Genomic DNA, 26,477 nt, shown 5'->3' with positions numbered 1-26,477 from the left:
TAACTCACAACATTCAACCCTAATATGGGTACACATATGGCAAGGGTGAAGAAGTAAATATAAAAAAATGAGGCATTTAATTTAGTAAATTAACGTAAAAACATGTAAATTAAGGAATGTGCATTATATAACTTGCTTGTATTGTGAGAGTTTGCATGACCCCCTTTCTCTTGTTCATCTACCATCATTTATGAGCTTTAAGCATCCATCCCCTATTAACTTCAAGCTGAGGCTATTGAATTGCTCTCTCGAATACTGCCGGGACGCTTTTCTCCAATCTGTACCCGCCTTCATCATCGTCACGAATTCCTCGTAGCTTATGCGCCCGTCCTGCAAAAGATGTCACACGCAAAACTCCTCAACTGAACTATATGTTCTATCTCAACTAAAAGTCTAAGCTGATAGCTGAACGTACTGCAAACACTGTGAACTAGGGTTCTTATAGCTACATAGCCTCGAGATAAGTTGGTTCAAACATCAAGTTCAAATGTGATGATCATTGTGAGGATGAATGAATGAATAGACTACCAAACAACACGTGATTGGTGTACTATGAATTGAACTCTATGTTTTATCTCAACTAAAAGTCTAAGCTGATAATTGGACATACTGCAAACACGGTGAACTAGGGTTCATATAGCTACATAGCCTCGAGATAAGTTGGTTCAAACATCAAGTTCAAATGTGATGATCATTGTGAGGATGAATGAATGAATAGACTACCAAACAACACGTGATTCGTATACTATGAATTGAACTATATGCTCTGTCTCAACTAAAAGTTTAATATGACAGTTAGACGTGTTGCCAACGCTATGAACTAGGGTTCATATAGCTACATTGCTGCATTGTTTAAACAGATAGACAAGTGAATGAATATATATATATATATATATATATATATATATATATATATATATATATATATATATATATATATATATGAGAGCTAGCTCGATCTAGTGCAAGAGATGAAAGCTAACCTTATCTGTATCTACATCGTGCATGACGGCTATAATTACTTCTTCGTTGTTGCCATCGTCTTCATCGCTCAAGGCAACCCGGAGCTCTTCAATCTCTATGTAACCGCTCCTATTACGATCAAAGAATGAAAAAGCTTTGTGCAGATGCTCGTCGTTAGCCATCCTTCTGAGATGAACAGAAACAGCAACGAACTCCCCATAGTTCAAACTCCCGTCTCCATCAATATCAGCCTGCAGAAAACATGCATAGAAACATCAACAAGAACAATTCATACACACATTAAAAAGAATTATGGGTCATCAAAGGTTGTTTTGTATTTTACTGTCAAAGGTTGTTTGTAAAAACACATTTCTAAAGAGAAACTGGCTTCGATGTGGGACTCTATTCAACGTTTTTTGGGGAAATTATTGCACTTACAGCTTCCAAGAGGATCTGAAGATCTGGATCGGGGACCTGATGACCGAGCTTTTGTAGGCCAATTCTAAGTTCTCCAATGCATATTTTTCCATTCTTGTCAGCGTCCATCATGTCAAACGCTTCCTTTATACGAGCAGCTTCCTCCACCGACAAAAATTCAGCAATGACCTGTTCGTGCAACATTACCAAAGTCTTAACCGTCGAGAATTTCATTCATTTTGAGCTTCTGTTAGATAAAAATTACCATAAGAGCTCTTTTCTTGAGCTTGTTCATCACCGAGAATTGCTTAAGTCTTGCTTTAATTGTCTCACCCAATGGAACATTCGGCGCTTTGCTTACATTTTGTAGCCATGGATGTTCTACAACATTAGATTTGTAAAAAAAAAAAAATTAGAATTAACCATTTTCGTTAACAATAGAAATAAGGCATAGAAGAAAGATTTACCGAGAACTTGCTGAGCAGTAAGCCTCTTACTAGGCTCGGTTTCAAGCATTTTCTTTACGAGGTCCTTAGCATTATCAGAAACTTTTGGCCAAGGATCTCTCTTGAAATCAACTGACGATCGAATAATTGCCTGAGCCACTCCTTGCTCGGTCTCTGCATTAATAATGATCGTTACGAAACAAGCTTTTTATGCTTTGATTTGGTTGAACGAGTAATAAAGATCGAAGCAGACCTGCCCAGAAAGGAGGAACACCGCAAAGAAGAATGTACAGTATAACTCCAGCACTCCAGATATCAACCTCCGGGCCATAATTGCGTTTCAGAACTTCGGGAGCCATGTAATAAGGACTTCCAACTATCTCGTTAAAGATCTCTCCTAGAGAAGAAAGATGGTTCAAAGGCATAAGGACTATAAAAGTTTCCGGGCAAAATGGTTAACATTGTTTCTTGATTTCATCATCAATGTTCACTTACCGGGCTTAAAGAAAACAGATAACCCAAAATCAATCGCCTTTAACATAGCCATCTCTTTCTTGTTGGCAAAGAGGAAATTTTCGGGTTTGAGATCACGATGCATCACCCCGTGCCTGTGGCACATCTGCAACGCAATGAAGCATAAGCCTTTATCGATGGCACCAAGAAACGTTGTACTAAAGAGTTAGAAATTCTTAACACCCACAAAAAGAAACTCAAAGATTAGAACTTTTTTAAGCCATGAGAGTTGAGTTTTTATGTCCATTTCTTGTTCCACAACGAATTTCATTCGAAACTAGAATAGTATAAACATAGATACAATAATTATATGCAAAGATGTAATTGGTTTAAGGTCACAATACCTGGACAACTTCGACAATAGTCCTGACAACCCCAGCAGCCGCCCTCTCGGTGTAGTGTCCCCTCGCCACAATCCTATCGAACAACTCCCCTCCCTCGCACAATTCCATCACAATGTGCACAGCGTTATCATCCTCGAAAGTGCCTTTCAAGGTCACGACGTTTGGGTGTTTTGGCAAGTGCCTCATGATCTCGACCTCCCTCCTCACATCCTCGATATCCACAGCAGTCCTCAGCTTCTTTTTCGATATGCATTTGCACGCGAATTTCTCGCCCGAGTCCACATCTGTGCACAAGTATGTGATCCCAAACTCTCCCCTCCCGAGCTCACGCCCCAAGTCATATTTTTCATGGATTTTACGCCCCGTGGGATCTTTCAACACGACAAGGTTGTTGTTAGAATCCCCACTCCCTTGATCTGCTGCCCCATTGTCAATGGAAAAGGGGTTGGGCTTCTTCTTGTCCTTATTCTGATTTCCCTTATTCTTGGCTCCCTTATTCTTGGCTTCCTTATTCTTAGGTTTCTTAGGTATATCTTTAGTCCTCTTCCCAGAAGAACCAATAGGGGTTGCACAGCAATTCCCCATTCAAAAGTTCAAACCTTGGAGTATTTCACCTCTGTATTCTAACTCCTAAGCATTTCATCAAAACCACCAAAAAAACAAAACAAACCAAAGGAGCAAATTATTGGTATTATAATTGTAAAATTTCACCAATAATTTAGAAAATGAGATTAACGAGAACAATAAACTATAACAATGGCAGAAAGTAAAGAAGACAGACAAGATTTACGTAGTTCGACAATGTACCTAGATATACAAAAATATATGCCAACCTTTCATAAAGGGAGTGTTGATTCTGGGTTCTCCAAGAATGTAGGAAAATTCTGCAATTCTACCCAGAAAAAATTTAAAATTAAAATAAGAAACCAATGAGCTAATCAACCCCAAAAGATAATGAATAACACCAGAATTTCGAAGCTTTTAATGCATTTAACGAACATATAACGTTAAAATTTGCTAGAAACACAAAGAACAACCTGAAAACGAAATCCCAGAAACAATGTAGCTCAAAAACTAAAGAAATGCAGGAGAAATGAAGCTACATGAAACGAAAACCAAAAAAGAAAACAAAAAAATCGCACCTTGATATATGCCCTTTTATCCTGTGAATTATTGGATTTGGATGCAGAAAACTCCGAGGAATTCCAGGCCAAAACGCAAAGTAGACGATGAAGAAGAAGGTAGAGAATGCGAAAGTGATTAAGAAGAAGAAACCGAATTCACCATTGACAGAGAAGAGAGAGAGGGGGTCATCTCTCTCTCTCTTTTTATTTTTACCTCCTTTTGCAGACTTTTCTCTCTCTAGAATTGAACCCCCTGCTGCTGCCCCCTCTCTCATCCCCTGTCTCTATCTCTCTCTAAATCCACCATTTATGAGACAGAATGACCCTTTTTCTTTCTACTTTTTCTCCCTCTCTTTTGACTTGTCGTTCCAACGACATCCTCTGTCAAACCTCTCAACGTTCGTGTGCTTTTTAGACAGTTTTTTTTTTTTTTTTTTGAAATTTAATCTACCCGTAAATATTTTAATATTTTTTTAATGCAAGGGAGTAAAAAATAAAAATAATAAAACAAATGAAAAATATTTGTTGGTCCGTTGGGGTAAAGTCTAGATGAGTGAATAGACTTATAAAGTTTTAAAAAAAATTTAACTACTCATTTAATTAAATCGAAAGATTTCGTAGAGAATGCATAACAGGAATATTATTAACTCATTTTAAGTGATATGCACGCGATTTTTGTTCTTTTAAAAAGTTATAATTTGGTCATGTTAGAGTATGAATAAATGAGAGAGTAAGAGATTTTTATAATGGTTCGGTTAAAGAGGTTTGCACTAATCCTTTTAGTAAAAGAAGAACGTTTAATGGTTCAAGCCTTGAACACCAAGCCGGTCTTGAACTTTTCAACTCAACGCCAAGTTTACTCTGACTCTTTCTACTTCTACATAATAGAATTACAAAGGTTTCAAAGAAAAGGTTTCTTTAATTCTCCAACTAGAAGACTTGACTTTGATGACGAACTAGATCTTCTCCTTTAAGTAGCCCAAGCTTCTAAGAGCATCCACACTTGTGCATATTATGGGGAGATTTCATAATGACTTCTTCTCAATGGAGATAATAACAAATGTGGGGTAGAGTTATTTGTGGAAATAATTATCTTGCAAATACAAGGATAATGGCAGAAAAAGAAGAAAAAGAAAGAAAAGAAAAAGGGGCTGCTATGCGCGTTTCGCGCACAGCAACCCGCCCACACCGGCGCGCCTGACAGTTCTTTATTTTTATTTTTTCGTTTGTTTTTTTATTTTGGTTTTTTTATTTTTTTTCCTCCCTTCCCCACATTCTCTCTCCTAATCACTCTTACATTATCCTCATATTCTTCCCAACTAATGTGGATGCTCAATGGTCTTACTTTGAACTTGTTAAGAACACTTGAATCAATTGTAGTATTCACTTCAATAGACCAACATCTTCTTAAGTCTTGAATGAAGGTATTTATACATGTTTTGAAAAGGATCCGTTGGAGAGAAACCTATTTCAAACGTCTATTGATAAGTGGATAGTGACCAGCGAATTTTTCTGAAAGTAGCTTTATGCGTCAGACTTTCCAACTGTTATACTACTCAATTTGCACTGAACATATCTTTTTATTCTGCACAAATTGTCTAGTCTTTTTACTTGAAAAGTATGCCCTTCCACCATTTGAACTTTGCAACTTTCGATCTTAAAATCTTATACTCTTCGTCTCGTCTCGTCTCGTCTCGTTGAACTCTCATGATCTTTCATTTTTCGAAGTCTTTTCTTGATTTTTTGAAACGTAACCATTCAGTTCAATACTCGAACTAACTTAACTATTTGTAACGTAACTTCTCGGGTTATTATTTAAACTATTCAAATTAAAGAATAGAGCTCCTAAGCCTAAGAGAATAAAATAAATTAAGAGCTAAAAACTCATAACTTTTAGTATCAATAAAATCTAAAGTACAAATGTTAGTAACAATATTACATAAAATTACTAACAAAGTTGGCTTGATAAAATGGTGTATTGCAATTTTTAGAATAGAACATTTTTAGTTTCAAGTCCTTTGCGTTGGACCTTAGCTGATACCTTTTGCCTATATCATGTTAATTTTGTTAAGCAAGGTAATCTCTAGAGAAGCCTAGACAATTTGTGTGATATGGAGGTATTCTTCATGGGTGTAATTGCTTCTTTACAAAGTTAGAGAGGTTACTAACTTACTATACCTCCACCAAGGTTCAAACCTATTACTTCTCACATAAGAGAGTAACTTGGTACTATTGGATCATAAAATCTTTATACATGTTTCATATCTTGATTGTATATAGCCCGCGCAAAGTTGATACGCAAATTATGCTTTGGACTCGTGTCAACAATGCATTGTAGACACAAGTCCAAAACGACGTTGTTTTCAAGGAAAACGCGGCATTGCTGTTATTTTATTTTATTTTATTTTTTTGATTTTGTCTCGCTGTTAACGGCGTTATTCGTTTGTGGCATTATGAATGTACAATTGTGGAATTATGAATGTAAGTTATGGAATTATGAACACAAAGCTCTGACATTATGAACTTACAATTATGAACATATAGTGATAAATTATGAACATAGAGCTCTAAAATTGTGAACATAGAGTTTCGAAAATTATGAATGTATAGTTATGAAATTATGAATGTACAGTTATAGAATTATGAATGTATCGTTATGGAATTATGAATGTACAGTTATGGAATTATGAACACAGAGCTCTGACTTTATGAACTTACAATATGAACATATAGTGATAAAATTATGAACATAGAGCTCTAAAATTGTGAACATAGGGCTTCGAAAATTATGAATGTACAGTTACGAAATTATGAATGTACAGTTATGGAAGTATGAATGTACAATTATGGAATTATGAACACAGAGCTCTGACATTATGAACTTACAATTATGAACATATATTCCTATATCGAAGCGGTCTAAAATATAAAAAAAAAAATAGAAAATAACAGTATCATTAACGACACCGTTACCGTGTTCACAATGCAACACAGGTCCATAGCATAAGGATTGAAGTTGATAAATCTTGGTTATATAGTAAAATTGTAAAAAACAAAGACATTAAAATCCACACCAGGCCCATTGTAGGCTTAACACATTTCAAACAGCCCAAAGGTAAAGCCCAATTTCATGAATTAACTTAAGGTGCATCGGCGGTCAGTAACGCATTCAGAGAGAGATGAAGAAACCGGCAGGAGCAGAGAAGAAGAGGGTCCGGCGATCCGCCGGTTCTGTACCGAACGGTTCGAATCCCACCGGCGATGCTCCTCCAAAGGTAACTCACAACCTCCTCATCTATGCATACACATTCATGCATCCATCACCCTGTTGTATCGATACGTATGCTTTATCATTCCCGTTATTTTATTATGAGGTCATTCAATTGTAATCTATTTCTCTCCAGATAGATCCGTGAAAATGCTGAGAATTGTTCCTTTTTGAGGAATTACTTCAATTTCAATCTTCATGGATAACAAAATTCTTTGTTTTGGAACGTTATTGAGTCTAAAATCTAAATCATGTGATTTTTTGGTCAGGTTTCTTAAAAAATGAGAAAAAAAAATCCTATAAATTGCTGTTTCACAGTAGTTCTTTCGCAATTGCTGAGGGATAATAAGTACCATCTAGGAGGTTTTCTTCATAGTTTTCACCCAACAGAAAAATCGCAATATATAATTAGTTTTTTTTTTTTTTTTTTTTTTTTTTTTTTTGAAGTTCCTTTTCTCTGACAGATATGGTGCTGAAACATTGGCTGGCCAGAACAAAATATAATTATCTGGATCTTTCAAACTTTTGATGAGTTAAAATTATTGGAAGTCATGCATGAAGCAATCATTATGTATGACTAAATGAAAATAGATGAAGAAATAAAATAGAATTATCTCATCAAAATTATTGGAGTGTTAATGGTAGACAGAAAAAGGATTGCCTAGAAAGCAAATAATCTGTCTTAAATTTTGACCTTCTGTACCAAAGAATTGAGTGTGCATAAGCACAGGTGAGTTTCATCAAGTTATCATTGTTCCTGTGTTTTTCAACCTTTAACTGTTATTTGCTGACTAAATTAAAATTGTCATTCTAGTCTTATTTATTTTTCTTGCTTAATTTCCTATACACGTATTTAAAAAAAAAAAAAAAAAAAAAAATCCCTATGTAATCTTAATTTTTATGTATTCAATCCCAATTCCAGAAACAATCTGCAAAGAAGGATGTTTTCCAGTCATTTGCCGAGAAAGTGAGAGATCACAAGGACTTGATGTCAAGATGGGCTGTCCTGCAGGAAACTCGAGTTGAGTATTTCAGAGGAAAAGACTTTGTGAGCTTTATGAGAAATCACCCAGAATTTAAAGATATACTGGAATCAGATAAAAATTTGGAAACTGATGATATTGCAAATACTTTGCTTAGAAAGAATCTACTACTGCGTTGTGACCGTGTAGTAAAAATTGTTCGGCCTGGAAAGAAAAAGTTGTCTACTTGGCCAGCGCATTTGGAGATATATCATGTATGTATTATTCTACTCAAACCATCATATTTATATGAGATCTATTTTTCTCTCCCAGTCAGCAGTGTATAACTATCTGCTTTGATTTTTATGCACTGTTATGGCTTTATATCATATTTATCCATACTATAATACTATCATATTTTTCTCTCCCAGTCAGCAGTGTATAACTATCTTCCTATCATATTTATCCATACTATAATACTAACTTTATAGAATATATTTTGAGAGTTTATCAAAACTTTGTGATCTGAAGGATACTCGTGAATGTTCTGCTTTCAGCAAAGGTCTTTAATCTGTCTCACAATATTTCTAAATAATGTGACATGTTAAGCTATTTGGAATCTGGTGGTATTTCTCACCATTGCTAGATGTATTATCCTTCTTGGCCTTGAGAAAAAGCTTATAGTTAGTTATCCTGATCTGCTATTGAATCTCATTCAAGGTATTAGCTTTTTAATGGATCAATAGATAAATAGAGATGCCTCTTTTACACCCTGATAAGCCAGTGGTCCTCATTTTTTATCCTTACATAAAAAAAGACCCTTTTTTCTGTTTATAATTAGTCATACCTTGTAGTTAAGATTACTTTTCCTGATTTCTGTAAGCAGGATCAAGTGTTCTCTGAAAATGATGCCTTTTTTGCTTGGACATTTGAAAAACGAAGTGCCCTTTGGCAAACGCTTCTCTCATTTTCCTGGCCAGTTTTGACATTAGCAATCTGCTTATTTCCTGTGTATCCCCATCGGTGCAAGCTCATTATACTCTACTCATGTGCCAGCCTCCTCCTCCTCATACTATGCCTTCTTTTATGTAAGTTATCTGATGCTTATTTTCATCTTTACTCTTGGATTTGTATGCCTCTTTACCCTTTGCTTCCTCTGCACAAGTTTAAGCAATTGTAGTAGAGACATTCAAAGATTGAAGCATAATGATATTAAGCTATATATTCACTTCATTATCTTCTAAGTTAGTCCAAGTATCTTCATCTTGGGACTTGGGTTTATTAAAGTGAAAAGTGAATGAAAAAAAAAAAAATTTAAAATATCTTCCATGTGAGTTTGTACATATAGTTTCATGACTTTCATCTTCATTAGGCTACCCATGAATTGGCCTACCCCATCAGGTCGAAATGAGTTATAACAGAATTCACTTATTTTGATGTGGAGTCAATTATTTTTATTGCAACTTGCAACAAACTGAGGAATTCTTGTATGTTGCAGTGAGAGCATTAACCTTTGGTACCATATGGATTCTTTTTGGAAAGCGTGTCTGGTTTTTCCCCAATATACTTGCTGAGGAAGCAACTCTTGAAGAGTTATTCCAGTTTTGGCCCAAGAAAGATGAGGGGGAGCCACCGAAGTGGTCAGCAAGGCTTTTCTATGCAATTGTAGCGGTGATTGCTATACTGGTTATGAGGCATCATGCTCCAGATGAGGCTGCAAGAGCCAGGTAAACTGACTCATTATGTGTTCATTGTTAGACGAGAAAATCATTTAAAATAAAGGATATAAAGAGGAGGGATGGAAATGGAGAAGGGCGTAGATTACATGTGGATAATTGCCTAATAGGGAGAAATCTCTTGATGCAGTGAATAAGCAACACTTTATCTTTCCCCTGCGCGATTTAACTATTTTTTTCAATTCATAACTATCTCTACGAAAATGATTCTTAGATCAACCTAATGTATTCTGCCATATTGCCATCTATTCCCTTCTCCATCTACACAAAAATGATTCTTAGATCAACCAGTGTAATGTATTCTGCCATATTGCCATCTATTCCCTTCTCCATTTACACTGCCAGGTCCTTAATCAGGTGAGAACCATGCCTCAGGTGAGAACCTGTGGACAAATCCAAGCCATTGATCTAAGTAGATCTAACAGTTGAAAATAAACAAAATATTGTAATATTTATGAAAATGACCCCGCTCATTTTAAAAATTTGTAATAATTATGAAAATGACCCCACTCATTTTTTACTTGATTTCTCATCCATTAGATCTTGCAGATCAATGGTTTGGAGTCGTCCACAAGTTCTCACCTGGGAAGTAGTTCTCATATGATTAGGATTCTACAGTGCCATATTGTTTTGTTACACCATATTGCCATATAGACCATTGCCATGTGTAAAAATGCTGGAGTATTTTGCTATAATTGTGTTTAATGGTGAAATACTTCTTGTAGGTATCAAAAGCGGGTTTCCAACATTATTGATGACGTGATCGAGTGGTCTCCTAGTCTGGCTCTATCAGGAATGATGGACAAACAAACCGTGGTCAATGTCACAGAGCACAATAACATGACTGAAGATGGCGAAGGCAGTACTGAAGACATAGATGGAGAGTCTATGGGAGACCTAGACGACATTGAGGACTCTATCAATGATTTAGAAGATAGTGATCCCCAACATCATGACGATAACTCGTAAATTATAAATGTATGTAGAATATAAACTGGCAGGGGAAGCGGTGTGTTCAGTTTCTCTTCTCTCTGCCAAGTTTTCTGTTCCTTATCTCAGTTCAGATCTCAAAAGTTGAGGTATGAGAATAGATAGATTGGCCCTCATAGCATGATATAATTTTGTATGCTAATCTCACTATCAGACCCTATTCTGCTCCTTTCTTCTTTTTCCCTTCATGGATCAGCATAATATATAAATTCAGATCCGTTAATTTATTTCATTGTTGATTGCTATGATTTGGGTCTGAATGTTTCTTAGCTTCTAAAACTAGTATATAGAGGTCTTCTCTGTTCCCCTATTATAACATATTATATATTTTCAGTTAACAAATTATGTATATGTATATGATGAAACAGTTAATATATTATGAGGAAAATTTGCAGTCACCAAGGACTATATACAGGGTAAATTCGTCTTATAATCTTAATTGACAAAAGACCATAATGAAGTAAACAAGTTTACGTTTACTCATAGCTGATTGATGTATATTGTAACTACCATTACTATCATGTAAATTTGTGAACCCCATGCACCGTTGAAGTGTGAAATTGGACGGTCAAGATCTGAGTAGTGGAGCAATGGTGTATCCGGTACAGTTGTGCAATGGTGCAATGATGTATATTTACTAGGTCAAAATCATTATAAACCACACGATCGAGCAAGATCAACAATGCATAATGATATTGGTTCACAATATATATATCAAAGAAAAAAGAAAAATATATAATAAGAAAGACCCTGTGAACTTACATAGCATAAAGTAAGAAATTTGAAGTTCAATTCCCATTCATCTTATTATTATGTATATAAAAAAGAAAAGTTTTATGGTAAACAAAGACCAAATCCCAGTAGTCCCACAAAACCAGAAAGGAAAATCACAACCATTTGCTACATCACACTATCTATACTTCAGATCCTCCTAACTGATAAACAATCCATTAACTATTAACCTCACAAAACACATACATGCTTCATAATCCTACACCTACTTCCATTACTTCGAACAACAAAACAGAAGAGCTAAAGATTTCATGAGCCAGGAATGAATTGCCGCCCAGCATGAACGCCCGAGATCCATACATGGCTTCCTCGTTGGATCGTATTCGATCTTCCTACATTTCACCGGAAGCTAATTGCGTGGCGACAGCTGGGGTAGAGAGGTGCTTCACTGTTACTTGCGTGTGGAGCCTCCTCCCGAGGACTCGGCAGAATGCACGTGATATAATGATTCCTGAGAGCAGCATCGGCTTCCATAGCTGCCCCCGCTGTTTATGTACTGATGAAGATGAGGCTTAGGTACTGCTTCTTGACAGTTATTTGAAGCGCCAGACGGGAAAGATTCGGGACCAGGGAGTGTAAGGGATCGGGGGGAGAGAGATCCACCGGAGCCCGTCTGCTTTGGAGCATTGGAATCAGATTTCTTCACGAATCGCCCTCCAGAACCCCGAGCTCTCCTCAGAGCATGCTGATGTCTAGATTCATGAAGGTATGGCTACAAACAGAAAAACACAAGGCATGCAATTGTTGATAGGCTTCTTGGCAATTGGCATCGAGGTTATTATAAAAAAGGAACAAGGGTCAAATAGGTCACTCAACTGCACACCAAATTGCAATTAAGCCATCGAACTCAAAAGAAGTGCAATTGGGTCCCTAAACAACGCAATTCAATCCAAAAAAATGACTTGATTACCTGAAAACGTGCTGACGTGACGGTCACCGAATTAAAAAATAATTTTAAAAACACGTCAGCATGTTTTTAGGTAAACAGGTCATTTTGGGTTGAATTGCATGAGTTTGCGTTGTTCAGGGACCCAATTGCATTTTTTTAAGTTCGATGGCCAATTGCAATTTGGTGTGCAGTTGAGTGGCCTATTTGATCCTTATTCCTATGAAAAATAACAGCAGAGATGAACAGTAGAATTGCGATTAAATTGCTTGAACAGCTAATTTGAAGGCCATGAAAGTAAATACAAAGTGCATTATTAATTGAAGTTCTAATTTGGCAAAGTTTAAAAATTTTGCACTTATTCATATCAAGTTGTAGTTTTGATCTAAAAACTAAACAATATGACGTTTAGATAGACACATAAGCATTTTATCCGGTGTGTTGAATTCATATTACGAGATGTAGCACATGCATCAAGTAAAACAAATCAAAGCTTCCGAGGAAAAAGTCGAGAAAACTAACCTTTCTAACTTTTATGAGCTTCTTCTGAAGTTCAGCTTTAGCACGTGACTCTCTTCTACGAAGAATCCCATGATACTGCTTGGCATTCACATAAACGGGCTCTTGAGTCATTTCGAGGGGCAAAGGCATCCTCATACGGTGCATATCAAGTATATCAGGAGGAACCTGATCACCGAATAATTTGTTAGCTTCAAGCTACTAAAGAAAGAATTAAAACTGTTCTTCCCGAAGTAGATGTACAAAAACTGACAATCTATCCATTAAAAAAATCCCTCAGATCTTAGCAGTTTATTATCTTCTAAAAAGAACACACAAAGCTCATCGAGAATGAACTCTTGATGCTTGAGAAACACTAAAAATTAAACTGGAACCGAAGTAATTGCCCTATGAACCAGAGATTAAAGAGTATAACCAATGATCGTTCCTATACACAATATCCTATGAAGCACAGAGGCCCGAGTAAAATCGAATAGCTTCTTATTTATGCAACCATCCTAAAAGAATTACAAGAGGTAGAAAGATCCACATACCACATAATTAAAATTAAATGAAAATACTAATATTCCAAACACAAGAATCAAAAAGGCATAGATAAAGATCCATGTCTAAATAAAGAATTGCTTCAGATCAAAATGTGACCAAAATATTCACTCGAGAACAATTTTGCATACCAATGGTTGACCATAAGCAGCTATCATTTGCCCAAAATACGGGTCAATGTATGGATTTGGAGCACAAGCCTGAAAGTCAAAACATCAAATCAGGCACATGAAGATCATTGAGGCATCTTATTCCACAGAGAATTACTTATCATTGTTCCCAAAAGGTTGAATCCCCAACCCCAAGGACCCCAAACGCCCTGGCCCGACAAAGCATTTGGGAGGATGTAAATCATGGTATCTTAGCTGAACACAGAAGCTAGACCTTTGCCTATTGCGCACAAGGAGCCCCCCTCACTTTGAGAGATTGCTCCCACATTGCTGCTGGTGAGACTCGATCCTGGGTCATTGTTCCCAAACTTCACCCCCGTGACCAACTGAGCTGCCTATGCGGGCAGAGAATTACTAATCAACAATTACCCATGGACGCCTTATAAAATTACTTACAATTGAATGTCCAACAAATTCAAGCTGTTGTGGCTGTGTTAGGTGCTCATCACTTCCATCTGGAATGACTGATGCAACTTGCTGAAGATTCTTATCTACTTGTCCTCCACAACTTCCTTCTAACCTTAAATGAAGATTCCATTAGTAATAACTACATAAACAAGATGAGAGCATAACATTTACGTAAAAGAATTTGGTCAAATTAGACCTCTCTTTTTTACTTCTTTCCTGTCTGTATGGGCTTGGGAGGCGGGAAATTTACCAATGGTGTTTCATGTCTTAAGCTATTTTTTCATGACTTAAGAAATAAAAGAACCAAAGCTAGGCCATGAGCCCCAACTGCTACAGAAACTACAGAAAATCTGATATTTACTTTCTTGAGTAGAAAAGTACAGCTAGCAAAGAATGTATAGTTCCTGATTATACTCTTCAGCTGATCCCCGATTCTTAGGAATTATGTTGATTTCCAATTATTAGGAGTTCTTCATTGGTAAGAATTTGATAGGGAGCTTAATCCTTCATAGTTTGCTATATCTTTATGTACAAATACAGACTATATATCACAAAAAAGGTCTTTTTTTTTGGGCACAGAAATGAACCATATTGTAGTTCATAATTGTTTGATAGAGGAACATCCCACTGTGAAGCAATAACAAAATCTCCATCTATACCTCAAAGAAGTTAAGTTGTCTAAATTAACTAATTGCTTTATAGCATAATAAGTTATTGTCATGGTTCATTTTATCTATGGATATAAGCATACAAGAACCTTAAAACTTTTTTTTTTAAAAAAATGTGCAGTCCTATTGGAAGTGATAGCAGCATACCGCATTTCAACTATCCTATTGGTAAAAAATAGCTTTTAGTTGGCGGGTTTTGTGTGAAGCAATGATGTAGAAGAGAAATAGAGTAAGAAAAATAGAAGAAAGAATTCAACGTCAAGGCCACGTGCCACAGAATACTTTGAAGAGATTGGCTAAAGTAAGATGTGTTATTCTGTTGTTCATTTTAGAACTACTTACATCCTACCTTGAAGCGAAGGTTTGCTAGTTTGTGATTTTTCAGTACCGTCATCACCTTCGGGATTTACTCCACCATCAGATTGTGATTGGTCGTCCAGAGATTGCTCGAGAGAAGACGAATCAGAAGCATCTCCCTGCACCATGCCCGGAGGAACAGAATTGTAGCCAGCCGTTTTCCACCAAGGTTCAGCAGAGTCAGCGGAATGAGGAATGTTATGTGGATTGGCTCCCACAAGATTTGCAGTTTTGGAATTCGGTTGCATAATCTTGATGCACTTCGAGAACGAAAACCAAATCTCCTAAATAAATTCCCAACAAGACATGTTTAAGCAGTGTCAATTAAGATTTCCAACAAAACATGTTTAAGCAAATAAGCAGTGTCATAAATTTCATACGAACATTTTATCCAGCACCTATGACTAGAACAAATATCAATTCCAATTTCCGCAAACAATTATGAGAAGCTTGTATGCTTAAGGTTCCATTTCACAATTGCCTCCTATGTTCAGAAGCAGCACAAGAAACCCAAATATAATGCATTACTCAAAGAACATTATGACACACCCAAAATCAACACAGCAAAGATTAACAATGAATTGTACCATTACCAGAAAGACACAAGTTAGTACAACATAGTTGGCTCCCAACTAACAAGCTGCTGAGTCACCGTGATTTACCCCTCCACAATCCTGTCGGGCCAAGGTGTGGGCCCGGGACGAGGGATTTCGCCTTTTGTGCAAGTACAAATAGTTGACTCCAAAAAGAGAAACTATAGGTATAATTAATATATAATACACCCTAACATTTATGTTTTACTCTAAACTCTTCCAATTACCACAGTAATCACTTCCTAAGCTGCTCAATTATTACTAATAACACAATTATAAGCTGATTTATCAGTAAAACAGAACACAGTCATAACCACAGACACTCCATATTTACTGTTTACATCAAATCCCATAGACTCCATACCTTCTTGTAATCTGGCAACCCATTTTCAATAAAACCCAGTAAATAAAGCTATAAACTTTCCATTTGTCAAAGATGAAAATTAACTATTTTGATGTCAGAATGTCACATAGCAATGGAACAGCATCGAGAGCATAAATTCTGCTCAAAAGCCATAAAGCATCAATCTAAACAGGCATAATCACGAGAATCAAAATTAACCCTAAAAGTAGCAAAATTTGAGACCCCCCAAGGCCGCAAATTCCTAAATTGTTAGTGAGAGAGAAGAATAAGAACTAAAATTTGGGATTGGGTAGTTTGATTTACCAAAAAAAAGATTCGAAATTAGGGAAATATTTACCTGATGCGAGAGAGATTAGTGATTGGATGAAAAATATCTCTTAAAATTTTTTGTGGAAATTAGGAAGAGAGAGATAGAGAAGGGGAGTGGGGGGTGGGGGGGGGGGGGGTGCGAAGACTAACCGAGTGACCGATAACAGATGACGCAAGGAACTGACGACACTTCATAAATTCGTACACTCACGAGCTCCGCCACCGACACGTAACGGGATGTAAAGCTTTCTATATTTGCTTATTTCCCCCTTAATAATTTGGATAATTGCGATTTGGCGATAAATGTCTGGGATAATAAACACCAAGAATAGTGAAATTTGGGAAATGGCCTAACCATTCATATCTTTTCGGAGAAGTTTGAAATTTGGTAATTTTTTAATTTGTGAAAAAAAAAATCTATATTATTGTACGATATTATGTTATATAATCAAAAGAGAAAATAATAATATAAAAAATATAAGTAACATACGGAGTAATATATTATTTTTTTTGCCTTTGATCAATTATTGGCAATTATCAGTCAATTTTGACTTATTTGACCACTATTAGATGTTTGACTTGATTAAATATAGGGATAAAGTATAAATAAGCCACTGAACTATTTGGAAAACATCAATTAAGCCATCGAACTCAAATAACCATCAAATAAGCCATTGAACCCGAAAAAAAAGAGCAAATAATCCATTGAACCCTGAAAAAAAGAGCAATTAACATTTTTTATAGGTTAACTCTAAATTTTTGCTGATTGAATTGCCAAATGTTTATTTTATTTATGTTTATTATTATTTTTATTAATATTATCCACTTGGATAGTATTATATTTTAAAATAATTATAAACAAAATAGTTTTATCTTGTCGAGATTTGATTTGTTTATTTATTATTATTTTTTCACTAGATCTTTTGTTTTAAAAAATAATAATAAATAAATAAATTAGATCTAGACAAGACAAAACTACTTTGATTAATTACTTTAAAATATATTACTATGTAGATTGATTATAATAATAAAAAAAACGTAAATAAAATAAACATTTGGCAATCCAGTCAGTAAAAATCTGGAGTTAACCTGTTAAAAATGTTAATTGCTCTTTTTTTCCGGGTTCAATGGCTTATTTGGGGGTTATTTGAGTTCGATGGCTTAATTACTTTTTTCCAAATAGTTTAGTGGCTTATTTGTACTTTATCCCTTAAATATAAGTGTTTGATTAATTAACTTTTTGTAAGAGTTTATTGCTCCAAAATGCTAAAATTTAAAAAGTTGTTCAAAATAGCTTTTTTGATAATTTTTTTGAGAATGTCGTTTTGCATGCAATCAGATATGCACTAACAGCTAATTTACCAAACAACTTTCTACAATAAGCTAATGATATCAACTAATCAAACATATTAACTCAATCAGCTAACAGCTATTTACCAATTAGTACCCCTATACTTTCTCGTAGATTTAAAGTACATATTAAATCATGGTGTTGTTTCCAAAAAAATTAAAAATAAAAAATAAAAAATTAAATCATGTTCTTTTTGAAAGCCAATGAAAGAGTAGATTAAAGAATGAGGTGCGAAATGCACTAGGGAGGGGGCTTAATTACTCCATAGATTTGGATGGATGATTGCATTTGTGTTTGCTCACTTTGCTATCATAGGATAGTTGGTGTGTAGAGTACGTAGTTGGCTTTTAGGGCGTCATTCTCTCTTGTTGATAAATATTTTTTTTTTTTTAAAGAACTTTTAAACTCAATTAGTTTGAAGCATTTGGTAAACGGGTTGTTAATACAATTATTAATTGAAGGTTTGATTCTTGTATATATATTACATTCATTGTGAACTCAAGTTTAATTAAATTAGCCAATGTAGTGTGATGGTATCTTTATTACCATTCTAAATGGGTGGTCACATAATCAAACTCCGATGATGGGGGCTCATGGATTATATTGACACGGGTAGCCCGACTCAAATAACTCAATAAATATAGAATAATAAGGGATAAAGACAAAGACAAAGACAATATTGAATGTTATGCAAGAAATAGTTGTTACGGGGACAAGATCGTATTAAGACTCGTGTAATAGCATTACAAGGGAATTGAGTCATGCATGATCCCCTAATAAGACAAAGAGTAGTGTTTTTATACTAGGTCGCGCCCCAACCGCTTCGGCGAGAAAATGGAGGGTAGTTTGGACCTCCTTGATCGAGTCTAATGCTCCACTATGCGCGCTACAACCGTCCATGAAGCCACAAAGGCTGAGCCCAATAGCTCGGCCCTGGACCTCCTCAAGGTGCCGAGCTCGGAGCTCAGCATGGGACCTCCAAAGTGCCAAGCTCAGGACTCGGGCTTGGACCCAATTAAGTTTGGTCGGGTCCTCTTCACCAGGTTGATTTTCTCGGTGTCCATTTATAAATCATATTTTTTGTCCGTAAGGTACGTCAGAAATCAACGAATTTTTTGTAGTGATTTCACTATTTCTACCCGACCGCAGAAGGAACAGGGACACCAAGAACCTTCACACACGTGGGGGAAATCGACAACAACTACAACCGGCCATGTGCATGAGTCACACGTGGTGCACATGCCGACCCCTTGGTATGTGCTCCCTTCACACCTCTATAAATAGCACATTTAATACCTTGAGGGGGACTTTTTGGCACTTCCACCTAACCATAATCAACTTGGGACTCTCTGACCCACTGACATCTTTCACGAGCTCAATCACTTATATAATCATACGAGCTAAATTCGAATTCGCATACTTATTCATATATCCCAGTGTATTTATCTCATCATTATTCATTTGAGTTTTCTTACTTTCAACAGAGATCATGAATAGCTAGATTTCCTACAGGGGTGTGATTAAGTCTTCTTTTGTGATAGATGCTATGTGAATTAAATTGCAATATGAGATAGTGTAATGATTTAATGATGATTATAGTTGTGAGCTTGATGATTTGTTTTGTATGAACTATTGTATAATTTGGGCCCAATTATGCAAGAGGATCATGGATAAGTGTTGTTGCTATGAAAATAAGGAAACACTATAGCCACACCACACACATTTCCAACTTTGCTTTGAGAAAAATGGATTGTAAGGAGACGTGAACACTACATGTTTGATCAATTGCCTCAACTAATTTAGGTCACCATAAGAATGGGATCTAAAGCTAATTGATATACCAATGACCATGAGAGTGGCATTGGCATTTAGTAGTGTCTCCCTTGTTCCGTTGTGAAAGTATTACGTGATTTCTAACATAGAAAACACTATAGTGTCTAGACAAAAGTAGCTTAGTCCAAGCCCTCCGTTTGAATATTGTTCGTATTTCTATCATTGAACCACTTCACAATTCTCCAACCACTTTTTTAGAACTTTATTCCGAACACTATATACTTTCATGATTAACCACTTACTATTCACTCCCTTTTGATCCACTCCTCTGAGATGATATATCTGGTGTGAGGATATATACCCTCTCACATATACAATCACCACTAAAACCAATTTTCAAATGACAACATGTTGTGCAATTGAGGCTAGCAAGTAGTAAGTGCTTGATCATGCCAACTGGTATCAGAGTAGCACGGATTCTAACCCACAATTTTCACCTTTTGCTAAGCGTATACTGACATTGGTAACCGACCCAAAGCAATTTGATTAAAATTCAATTCATGCCGATCATAAGTAATTGGGATCGCTGATGTCTATTAGTACGTAACAACTGATTTCAAAATCTTAGATCTCCATCTTCGATTTGCCGATTTCTACTAGTACATAGCATATACTTTCAAAATTTCTTATCTCTATCGATCTATGATATGCCACCATTGATCTCCATAAGTACATATATAGCAACTAATTTCAAAGTTTGTGATCTTTATCGATCCATGATTTGCCATTGCTTTTTCAAATTAGGGTTGGGATTCGTTGAGATTATGAATATGTAATTTTTTTTTTATTAAATACAAATTTATTTTCTATTTTATATGTAATTTTGTCAAAGTTAGTGGGGATACGACAAATTATATCGTGCACCATGGTGCATAATTAATTACGCACTGCACATCAAAATGACGTCGTTTTGTTTAATAAAAAGAAACGGCATCAGTTTCCCGCCGTTCCGCACCCTTCAGCAAAAAATAACTCTGTTATTCAGTTTCATTTTGTATACACTGCAGTTTCAGTTCAACAAAACTACAGTTTCATTTCGATATAACTACAGTTTCATTCGATATTTATAGACTCAAATATGTGAAAATGTTATTTAATTTTATTTTATATACACTATAGTTTTATTAAAACACAACTACATGATCATTTTGATATAATTACAGCTTCATTGTACAATATACACTCAAATATGTGAAATGTTATTTAGTTTCATTTTATATACACTGCACTTTCATTTCACCACAACTACAATATTATTTTGATATAACTACAGTTTCATTTGATAATATAAAAATAATATGTGAGGCAATGTCAGTTTAGATATACTGTAGTGTTAGTTGGTAATTAACATACAAAAAGATGCGTGCTCCGTTAACACTAACGGTGCGCCGTTTCTTTATTTAAACGGCGCTGTTTTGACCGTGGTGCACGTGCACCGCAGTCCACGATATAACGACCCGTGGGGATACTTGACCCACCAATTTTAGAAAAGTGTAAAAGAAATGGCCGGAGTGGGGCGATTGCATGACCCAAAACAAGAGGGAATTTGACCCAATAAGGGAGGTAGTGGAGGTGTGCAACCTAGTTGGATTTCTTATATCTTTCGCATGATGCTTACACGCCTCCACTAACTTCTAGAATCGGTGGGTCAAGTGTCCCCACTAACTTTGACAAAATTACATATATAATTGAAAATAAATTTTTATTTAATAAAAATTACATATTCATAATCTCAACGAATCCCAACCCTAAATCTACTATTGTTTAACTGGTACCGTCGCTCTCCATTAGTACTGATGGGGTGTGAACCCCGTGGGCTCGGGGCCCAGGAAGAAGAAGAGAAACCCAAGAAGAAGAGAGGCCCAAGAGGAGAAAGGGCCATGTCCAGAAAAAAGAAAAGCCCAAGAGGGATAGGGGCTAAAACCAAGGGGTCGGCTCGACCCGGAGGTCGGCGCGAGTAAGGGGTCGGCACGAGTAGGCAGTCAGCTCGGAGATAGCTGTTAAGCAATAAAGAGGTCAATTTAAGAGGCCCGGTCAACAAGCCGTTGGGAGGCCCAGTAACGGCAGCCCAACGGCCCCTAGAATTAATGAGCCAATTTATGGCCTTAAATGTATACTTTTTGAATGATCCAAAAGGAGATCCCACTATAAAAAGGATGCCCCTTAGGAGTGTACGGGGGGACGGCGAGAACAGGCCAAGAATACACATACACTTACAGAGCTATTATTTCACTTCTATTTTTGAAAGGTGAATCCGCCAACTAAGGTTGTGTTGGACCTCCCTGGACCCAAAAACCCTAAAACCAACAAGTACGTAACACAACTATTTTCAAAACCCTAGACTCCATCGATACATAACATCTCCATCAACCTAGGATTTTCCATCCCAACCTTAAATCTACTGTTGTCCAATTGGTACCGCCGCTCTCCATTAGTACGTAACAACTATTTTCAAAACCCTAAATTCCATCTATGATATGCCGCCATCGCCGACTCCCATCGATACATAGCGTCGCCATCAACCTAGGATTTACCATCCTTGATCTCCATTAGCACATAGCAACAAAACGCAAAGTCTCTGACCTTCATCAATTCGCTTTCTACCATCGCTGATTTCCATCTATACATAGCATCTAATTTCAAAATCAACCTCTAATCTCAATTTGCGATTCACCATCGTTAATCACCAGAAACTCTCAACACCTCTGTTCACCATCATCGTCAATCGGTATGTGACTAATCTAGTTATATATTTAAAGTTACCATTTGTATCCATTATTTTTATTCAATCTTCACCCATGAGTACCATTTGTATCCATTATTTTTATTCAATCTTCACCCATGAGTTTTTGCAATTGTGAATGGAGAATTATATTGATTATTAGAACTTTGAACTAAATATTTTAACTATAGTCCCACCCACTTGTTTAATTAGTTGTAATTCGCTCCACTTGCTTGATTCTTCAATTCAATTTAATTAATTAAAGTTGTAAAAATTAAACTTCTTGTGTTATATATGTTTGTGTATATACGGATCGGATAGATATATATTAATTGTTCTTCATTTTTGTGCAATGAAATTTTCAACTGATCATTATTTTGGAATACGAAATTGCTAAGATATTCTTGAATTGTATAATAAAATACTTGTCACTAAACAGTAATTTTACATTTTTATGAGATAATACACAAAATAGTTCTTCGATTATGTCATAATTCTTAATTTGGTCATCGTTTATCAATTCACTCAAAATGCTTCATCGATTAAGCAAAACTTTACTCAATTTTAGTCTTTGATGTAAGCAACGTCGTAGGATTGAAATGGGTAAAATTTTGCATAATTGAATAACCATTTTGGGCTAACCAGATTTGGAAATTATGGAATAATTGGAACCATTTTTAGTATTAATTTTATATTAATTGCTTTTTTGTTTTTTTTGTGCAGTGAAATTTTCAATTGATCATTATTTTGGAACATGAAATTGCTAAATAATTATTAAATGGAAAATACTATGTGTACTCCATTTTTTATTCAAATTTTTATTGTAAAAATTTGTATTGGAACCACATAAAAAAATGTAGATTATCAATATTCGCCACATCAGGTAGTAAAACTCTTATTTTTTTTGAATGTTACTGATTCTATTACAATGTAGTATCTGTTCATATACTTTCTCAACCTACTGAAACACAAAGAACCAATAACACCTCCACTGAGACTCAAATTCATAACCTTTCAAATAGAAGTCCAACCCGGGTACTATTAAACCACATAGTCTTGATTGGAGTAGTAAAACTCTGATTAAATTGTATAAAATTATATAATAAAATGCTTGTCACTAATCAGTAATTTTACATTTTTGCCCTCACTAATCTCTTTCTGAAAAAAATTTCAGTTTCTTGACAAAGGACAAAATGGTAAGAAGATGCTACGTCTTCTGCTACCGCCATGCCGAACCAAACATCGGCAATTTTAGTTTCCATCAGATGATTCAAGAAGACGTCCCAACCTTCGAAGTGACCGAAGTTACAACCAGTTTTCCCTTCAATCCTCGGCAAGATTTGGCTTCGCCGGAAACTGCTTTGGCCTTCTTCTCCGGCGCACTCGCCCGGTACCGTGATGAATTGGGTGCCGCATTCGTCGACGGAATCGCTCAGAACGCGGCGACGATGGCTTTCGCCGACGCCCAAGACGGCAACTGGCAGCACGGGCTGCTCGTTTTGATGATCTTGGAAATCACTCCCGACCCCAGGGGATTAGTGTCGCCGCCGCGGAGTCCGAGGATGGCGGCGAGAACGCTGGCGATGGAGGACACCGATCATGGCGTGGAGGTCATTGATTTGAACGATATTGGCGATGGCGGCGGCGAAGAGGCGGAGGCGGAGGCGGAGGAGGAGGAGGAGGCCGCTCCGGTAGGCTTGTCCGAGCACGATATCTCAATGCTGAAGAAAGAGGAGATTGAGAGTGACGCCATTGATGAATCGTGTTGTGTGTGCTTGGAAGAGTTCACGGCGGGGGCGGTGATTACTCCATTGTCGCCATGTTCGCACAGATTCCACAACCTATGCATTGTTAAATGGTTGAGGAAAAACGGGATATGTCCTATTTGCCGGAGCATATGCAGGGTGGATTAGGATTAGGGTTAGGGTTTATGCTAATTAAGCTCCTCCGATCCATTAGGAACCTCCCCCATATTTACATTCTTGTTTGTAACATTATTACCTAAAACATCTTTCGTTTTCGTGTTTTAATTTTACTGCAGACTTTATAATTTTAAGACCTCAATTGTTATCATTATTGTCTGATCTCGATCTTAACAGTTCTGGTCTCGGATTTACAAGATCATAGCACCTGATGAAATCCTAAGTGCTAATAAGATCAATCGGGTGCCTACTAAAAAGCGCTAAGATCTAATCTTGGATTTACAAGATCAAAGATCCAAATACCAGGAAGTATTATTGTCTGATCTCGAGCTTAGCAGCTGAGGTCTCGAGTTTACAAGATCATAGCACCTGAAACCCTAAGTGCTAACATTGATCAGGTGCTTATTAGAAAGCATTGAGATCTAGTCTTGGGCTTATAAGAATACTCGAAACACTAGAAAGCACCGAGATCAGGTATCGATCGAGCTTACAAGAGTGCCTAAATATGGTTGTTACAAACAAGAAGGGAAATATTGGGGAGATTCCTAATGGTGCTAAGCATAAACCCTAACCCTAATCCACCCTACATATCCTCGGGCAAATAGGACATGTCCGGCTTTTCATCAACCATTTAGCAATGCATAGGTTGTAGAATTTGTGCAAACATGGAGGCAATGGAGTGATCATTGCCCCGCCATGAATTCTTCCAACCACACACGACACGATATTCATCAATGTTGTCACTATCAAGTGACTCTTTCTTCAACATTGAGATTTCATGCCCGGATGAGCCTACGGGAGAGGACTCATCCTCAACATGTCATGCTGGTTTGATGCAGGAGCAATGGATTTATAGTGTTACAAATAAAAGGTTCTGTTGCATTAAAGAGATAAATATTGGTCAATTGAGGGACTAGATTAAAAATATAGAGAAAATTGCGGGATTAAATTTTTTATTTGTACTTACGGACACACGACTCATGTGATGCTAGAATAATTCTTATTAATTATTAAATTTTTCTCTGTGTGTGTGTCTTTTTATTTGACTATGTAGTTAAAATTTTGTCAACTTTGCAAGACGGAGAGAAGATTAAAGTCATTTATTCAATAAGTCATATATATATGGAGTTAAAATGGAGGCCGGTAGTAGACGACATGAGAATCTTAATTTGTAATTGAATAAGTATATGATCATAATCATTACAAACACGTTGTTTGCCAACTTTGCATGACTTGAAAAAAGATATATGCCATTTATTCAATTGTTATAACGCGATGAGATGTTAAAGTGGGATTCACATTAGAATCTTTGTATTTGAATTAGAATGACAATAATTATTACCAACATGTTGTTTGCCAATTTTGCATGACGTGGAAATCCCAAGGAGGAGTTAACGTGAGGGGAAGTGGGTCACATGAATATCTTTTTTATTTGAATAAGTATGGCCATAATTATTACAAACGCGTTGTTTGCCAACTTTGCATTAAGTGGAAAAAGATCTATGTCATTTATTCAATTGTCATAACCCGACGAGATGTTAAAGTGGGGGCAATGGGTCAGAAGATCGAGCATCTTTAATTTATATTCGAATGAGTATGGGCATAATCAATAAAAATTGGTTGTTTGCCAACTTAGCATGATGTGGAAAAAATTAAAGATATATGTCATTTTTTCTATTGTAGTCATAACGTGATGAGATGTTTGAATAAGTATGACCATAATCATTACAAACACGTTGTCTGCCAACTTTGCATGACGTGGAAAAAGAAAAAAGTTGTTTACTCAATTATCAAATCTCAAGGAAGAAATAAAGTGGGGGAAGTGGGCCACATGAAAATTTTCTTATTTGAATAAGTATAACCATATTGGCACATTTAATCATATCATTGCCAGCACGATGTTTGCCAACTTTGCATGACGTGGAAAAAGATAATAGGCATTTATACAATTATCATATCGTGTTGAAGAGTTAAAGTGGGGGTAGTGGGCCACATAAGTATCTTTATATTCAAATTAAATGAGTATCATCATAATATTCATTAAAAATGGGTTGTTTGCCAACTTTGCATGAAGGGGAAAAAGATATATATAATTTAATCACTACCAAACGCGTTGTTTGCCAACATTGCATGACGTGAAAAAAAAAAAAATAAAAGTTGTTTATTCAATTGTCAAATATCGAGAAAGAGAAAAAGTGGGGGCAATGGGCCCTATGAGCATCTTTTTATTTGAATAAGTATGACCATATATGGGAGAAGTATGACCATATATAATCA

At 36.1% G+C, this 26,477-nt stretch overlaps 3 protein-coding genes across 13 annotated transcripts; 1 reads left to right on the top strand and 2 right to left on the bottom strand.

Moving 5' to 3' along the window:
- Nucleotides 1-54: 54 nt before the first annotated feature.
- Nucleotides 55-10,763, bottom strand: LOC109152287 (calcium-dependent protein kinase 8-like). 5 transcript variants are annotated; one of them, XM_019299883.1, is made up of 10 exons: nt 10,680-10,763; nt 5,205-5,210; nt 2,684-2,992; nt 2,322-2,445; nt 2,080-2,223; nt 1,848-2,000; nt 1,646-1,761; nt 1,402-1,569; nt 984-1,214; nt 55-330 (listed from the first exon to the last, which is right to left on the bottom strand). In XM_019299883.1, exons 2-10 carry the CDS (start codon nt 5,208-5,210, stop codon nt 175-177), a joined length of 1,407 nt encoding a protein of 468 aa, XP_019155428.1. In that variant the 5' UTR covers nt 10,680-10,763; the 3' UTR covers nt 55-174. The 5 variants fall into 5 exon arrangements, with proteins under 5 accessions (XP_019155428.1, XP_019155426.1, XP_019155424.1 ...); XM_019299881.1 differs by lacking the exons at nt 5,205-5,210; nt 10,680-10,763 and adding exons at nt 3,491-3,575; nt 3,826-4,086 and having other exon boundaries at nt 2,684-3,313; XM_019299879.1 differs by lacking the exons at nt 5,205-5,210; nt 10,680-10,763 and adding exons at nt 3,517-3,575; nt 3,826-4,086 and having other exon boundaries at nt 2,684-3,313.
- Nucleotides 6,965-11,008, top strand: LOC109152291. The gene is made up of 5 exons (XM_019299888.1): nt 6,965-7,082; nt 7,998-8,312; nt 8,924-9,125; nt 9,536-9,764; nt 10,499-11,008. Exons 1-5 carry the CDS (start codon nt 6,987-6,989, stop codon nt 10,740-10,742), a joined length of 1,086 nt encoding a protein of 361 aa, XP_019155433.1. The 5' UTR covers nt 6,965-6,986; the 3' UTR covers nt 10,743-11,008.
- Nucleotides 11,009-11,536: 528 nt separating this feature from the next.
- On the bottom strand, nt 11,537-16,599 carry LOC109152292 (nuclear transcription factor Y subunit A-1-like). 7 transcript variants are annotated; one of them, XM_019299890.1, is made up of 6 exons: nt 16,523-16,599; nt 15,092-15,390; nt 14,070-14,193; nt 13,635-13,703; nt 12,964-13,128; nt 11,537-12,267 (listed from the first exon to the last, which is right to left on the bottom strand). In XM_019299890.1, the coding sequence occupies exons 1-6, from the start codon at nt 16,565-16,567 to the stop codon at nt 11,947-11,949; spliced, it is 1,023 nt and encodes a 340-aa protein (XP_019155435.1). In that variant the 5' UTR covers nt 16,568-16,599; the 3' UTR covers nt 11,537-11,946. The 7 variants fall into 7 exon arrangements, with proteins under 7 accessions (XP_019155435.1, XP_019155436.1, XP_019155437.1 ...); XM_019299891.1 differs by having other exon boundaries at nt 14,070-14,188; nt 15,099-15,390; XM_019299892.1 differs by having other exon boundaries at nt 14,070-14,185; nt 15,099-15,390.
- Nucleotides 16,600-26,477: the final 9,878 nt, after the last annotated feature.

This window comes from Ipomoea nil, unplaced genomic scaffold (assembly GCF_001879475.1).
Source record: "Ipomoea nil cultivar Tokyo-kokei standard unplaced genomic scaffold, Asagao_1.1 scaffold2403, whole genome shotgun sequence".
Lineage (NCBI taxonomy): Eukaryota > Viridiplantae > Streptophyta > Magnoliopsida > Solanales > Convolvulaceae > Ipomoea > Ipomoea nil.
The sequence above is the reverse complement of the archived record's forward strand: the minus strand, read 5'-3'. Positions and strand labels throughout refer to the sequence as shown.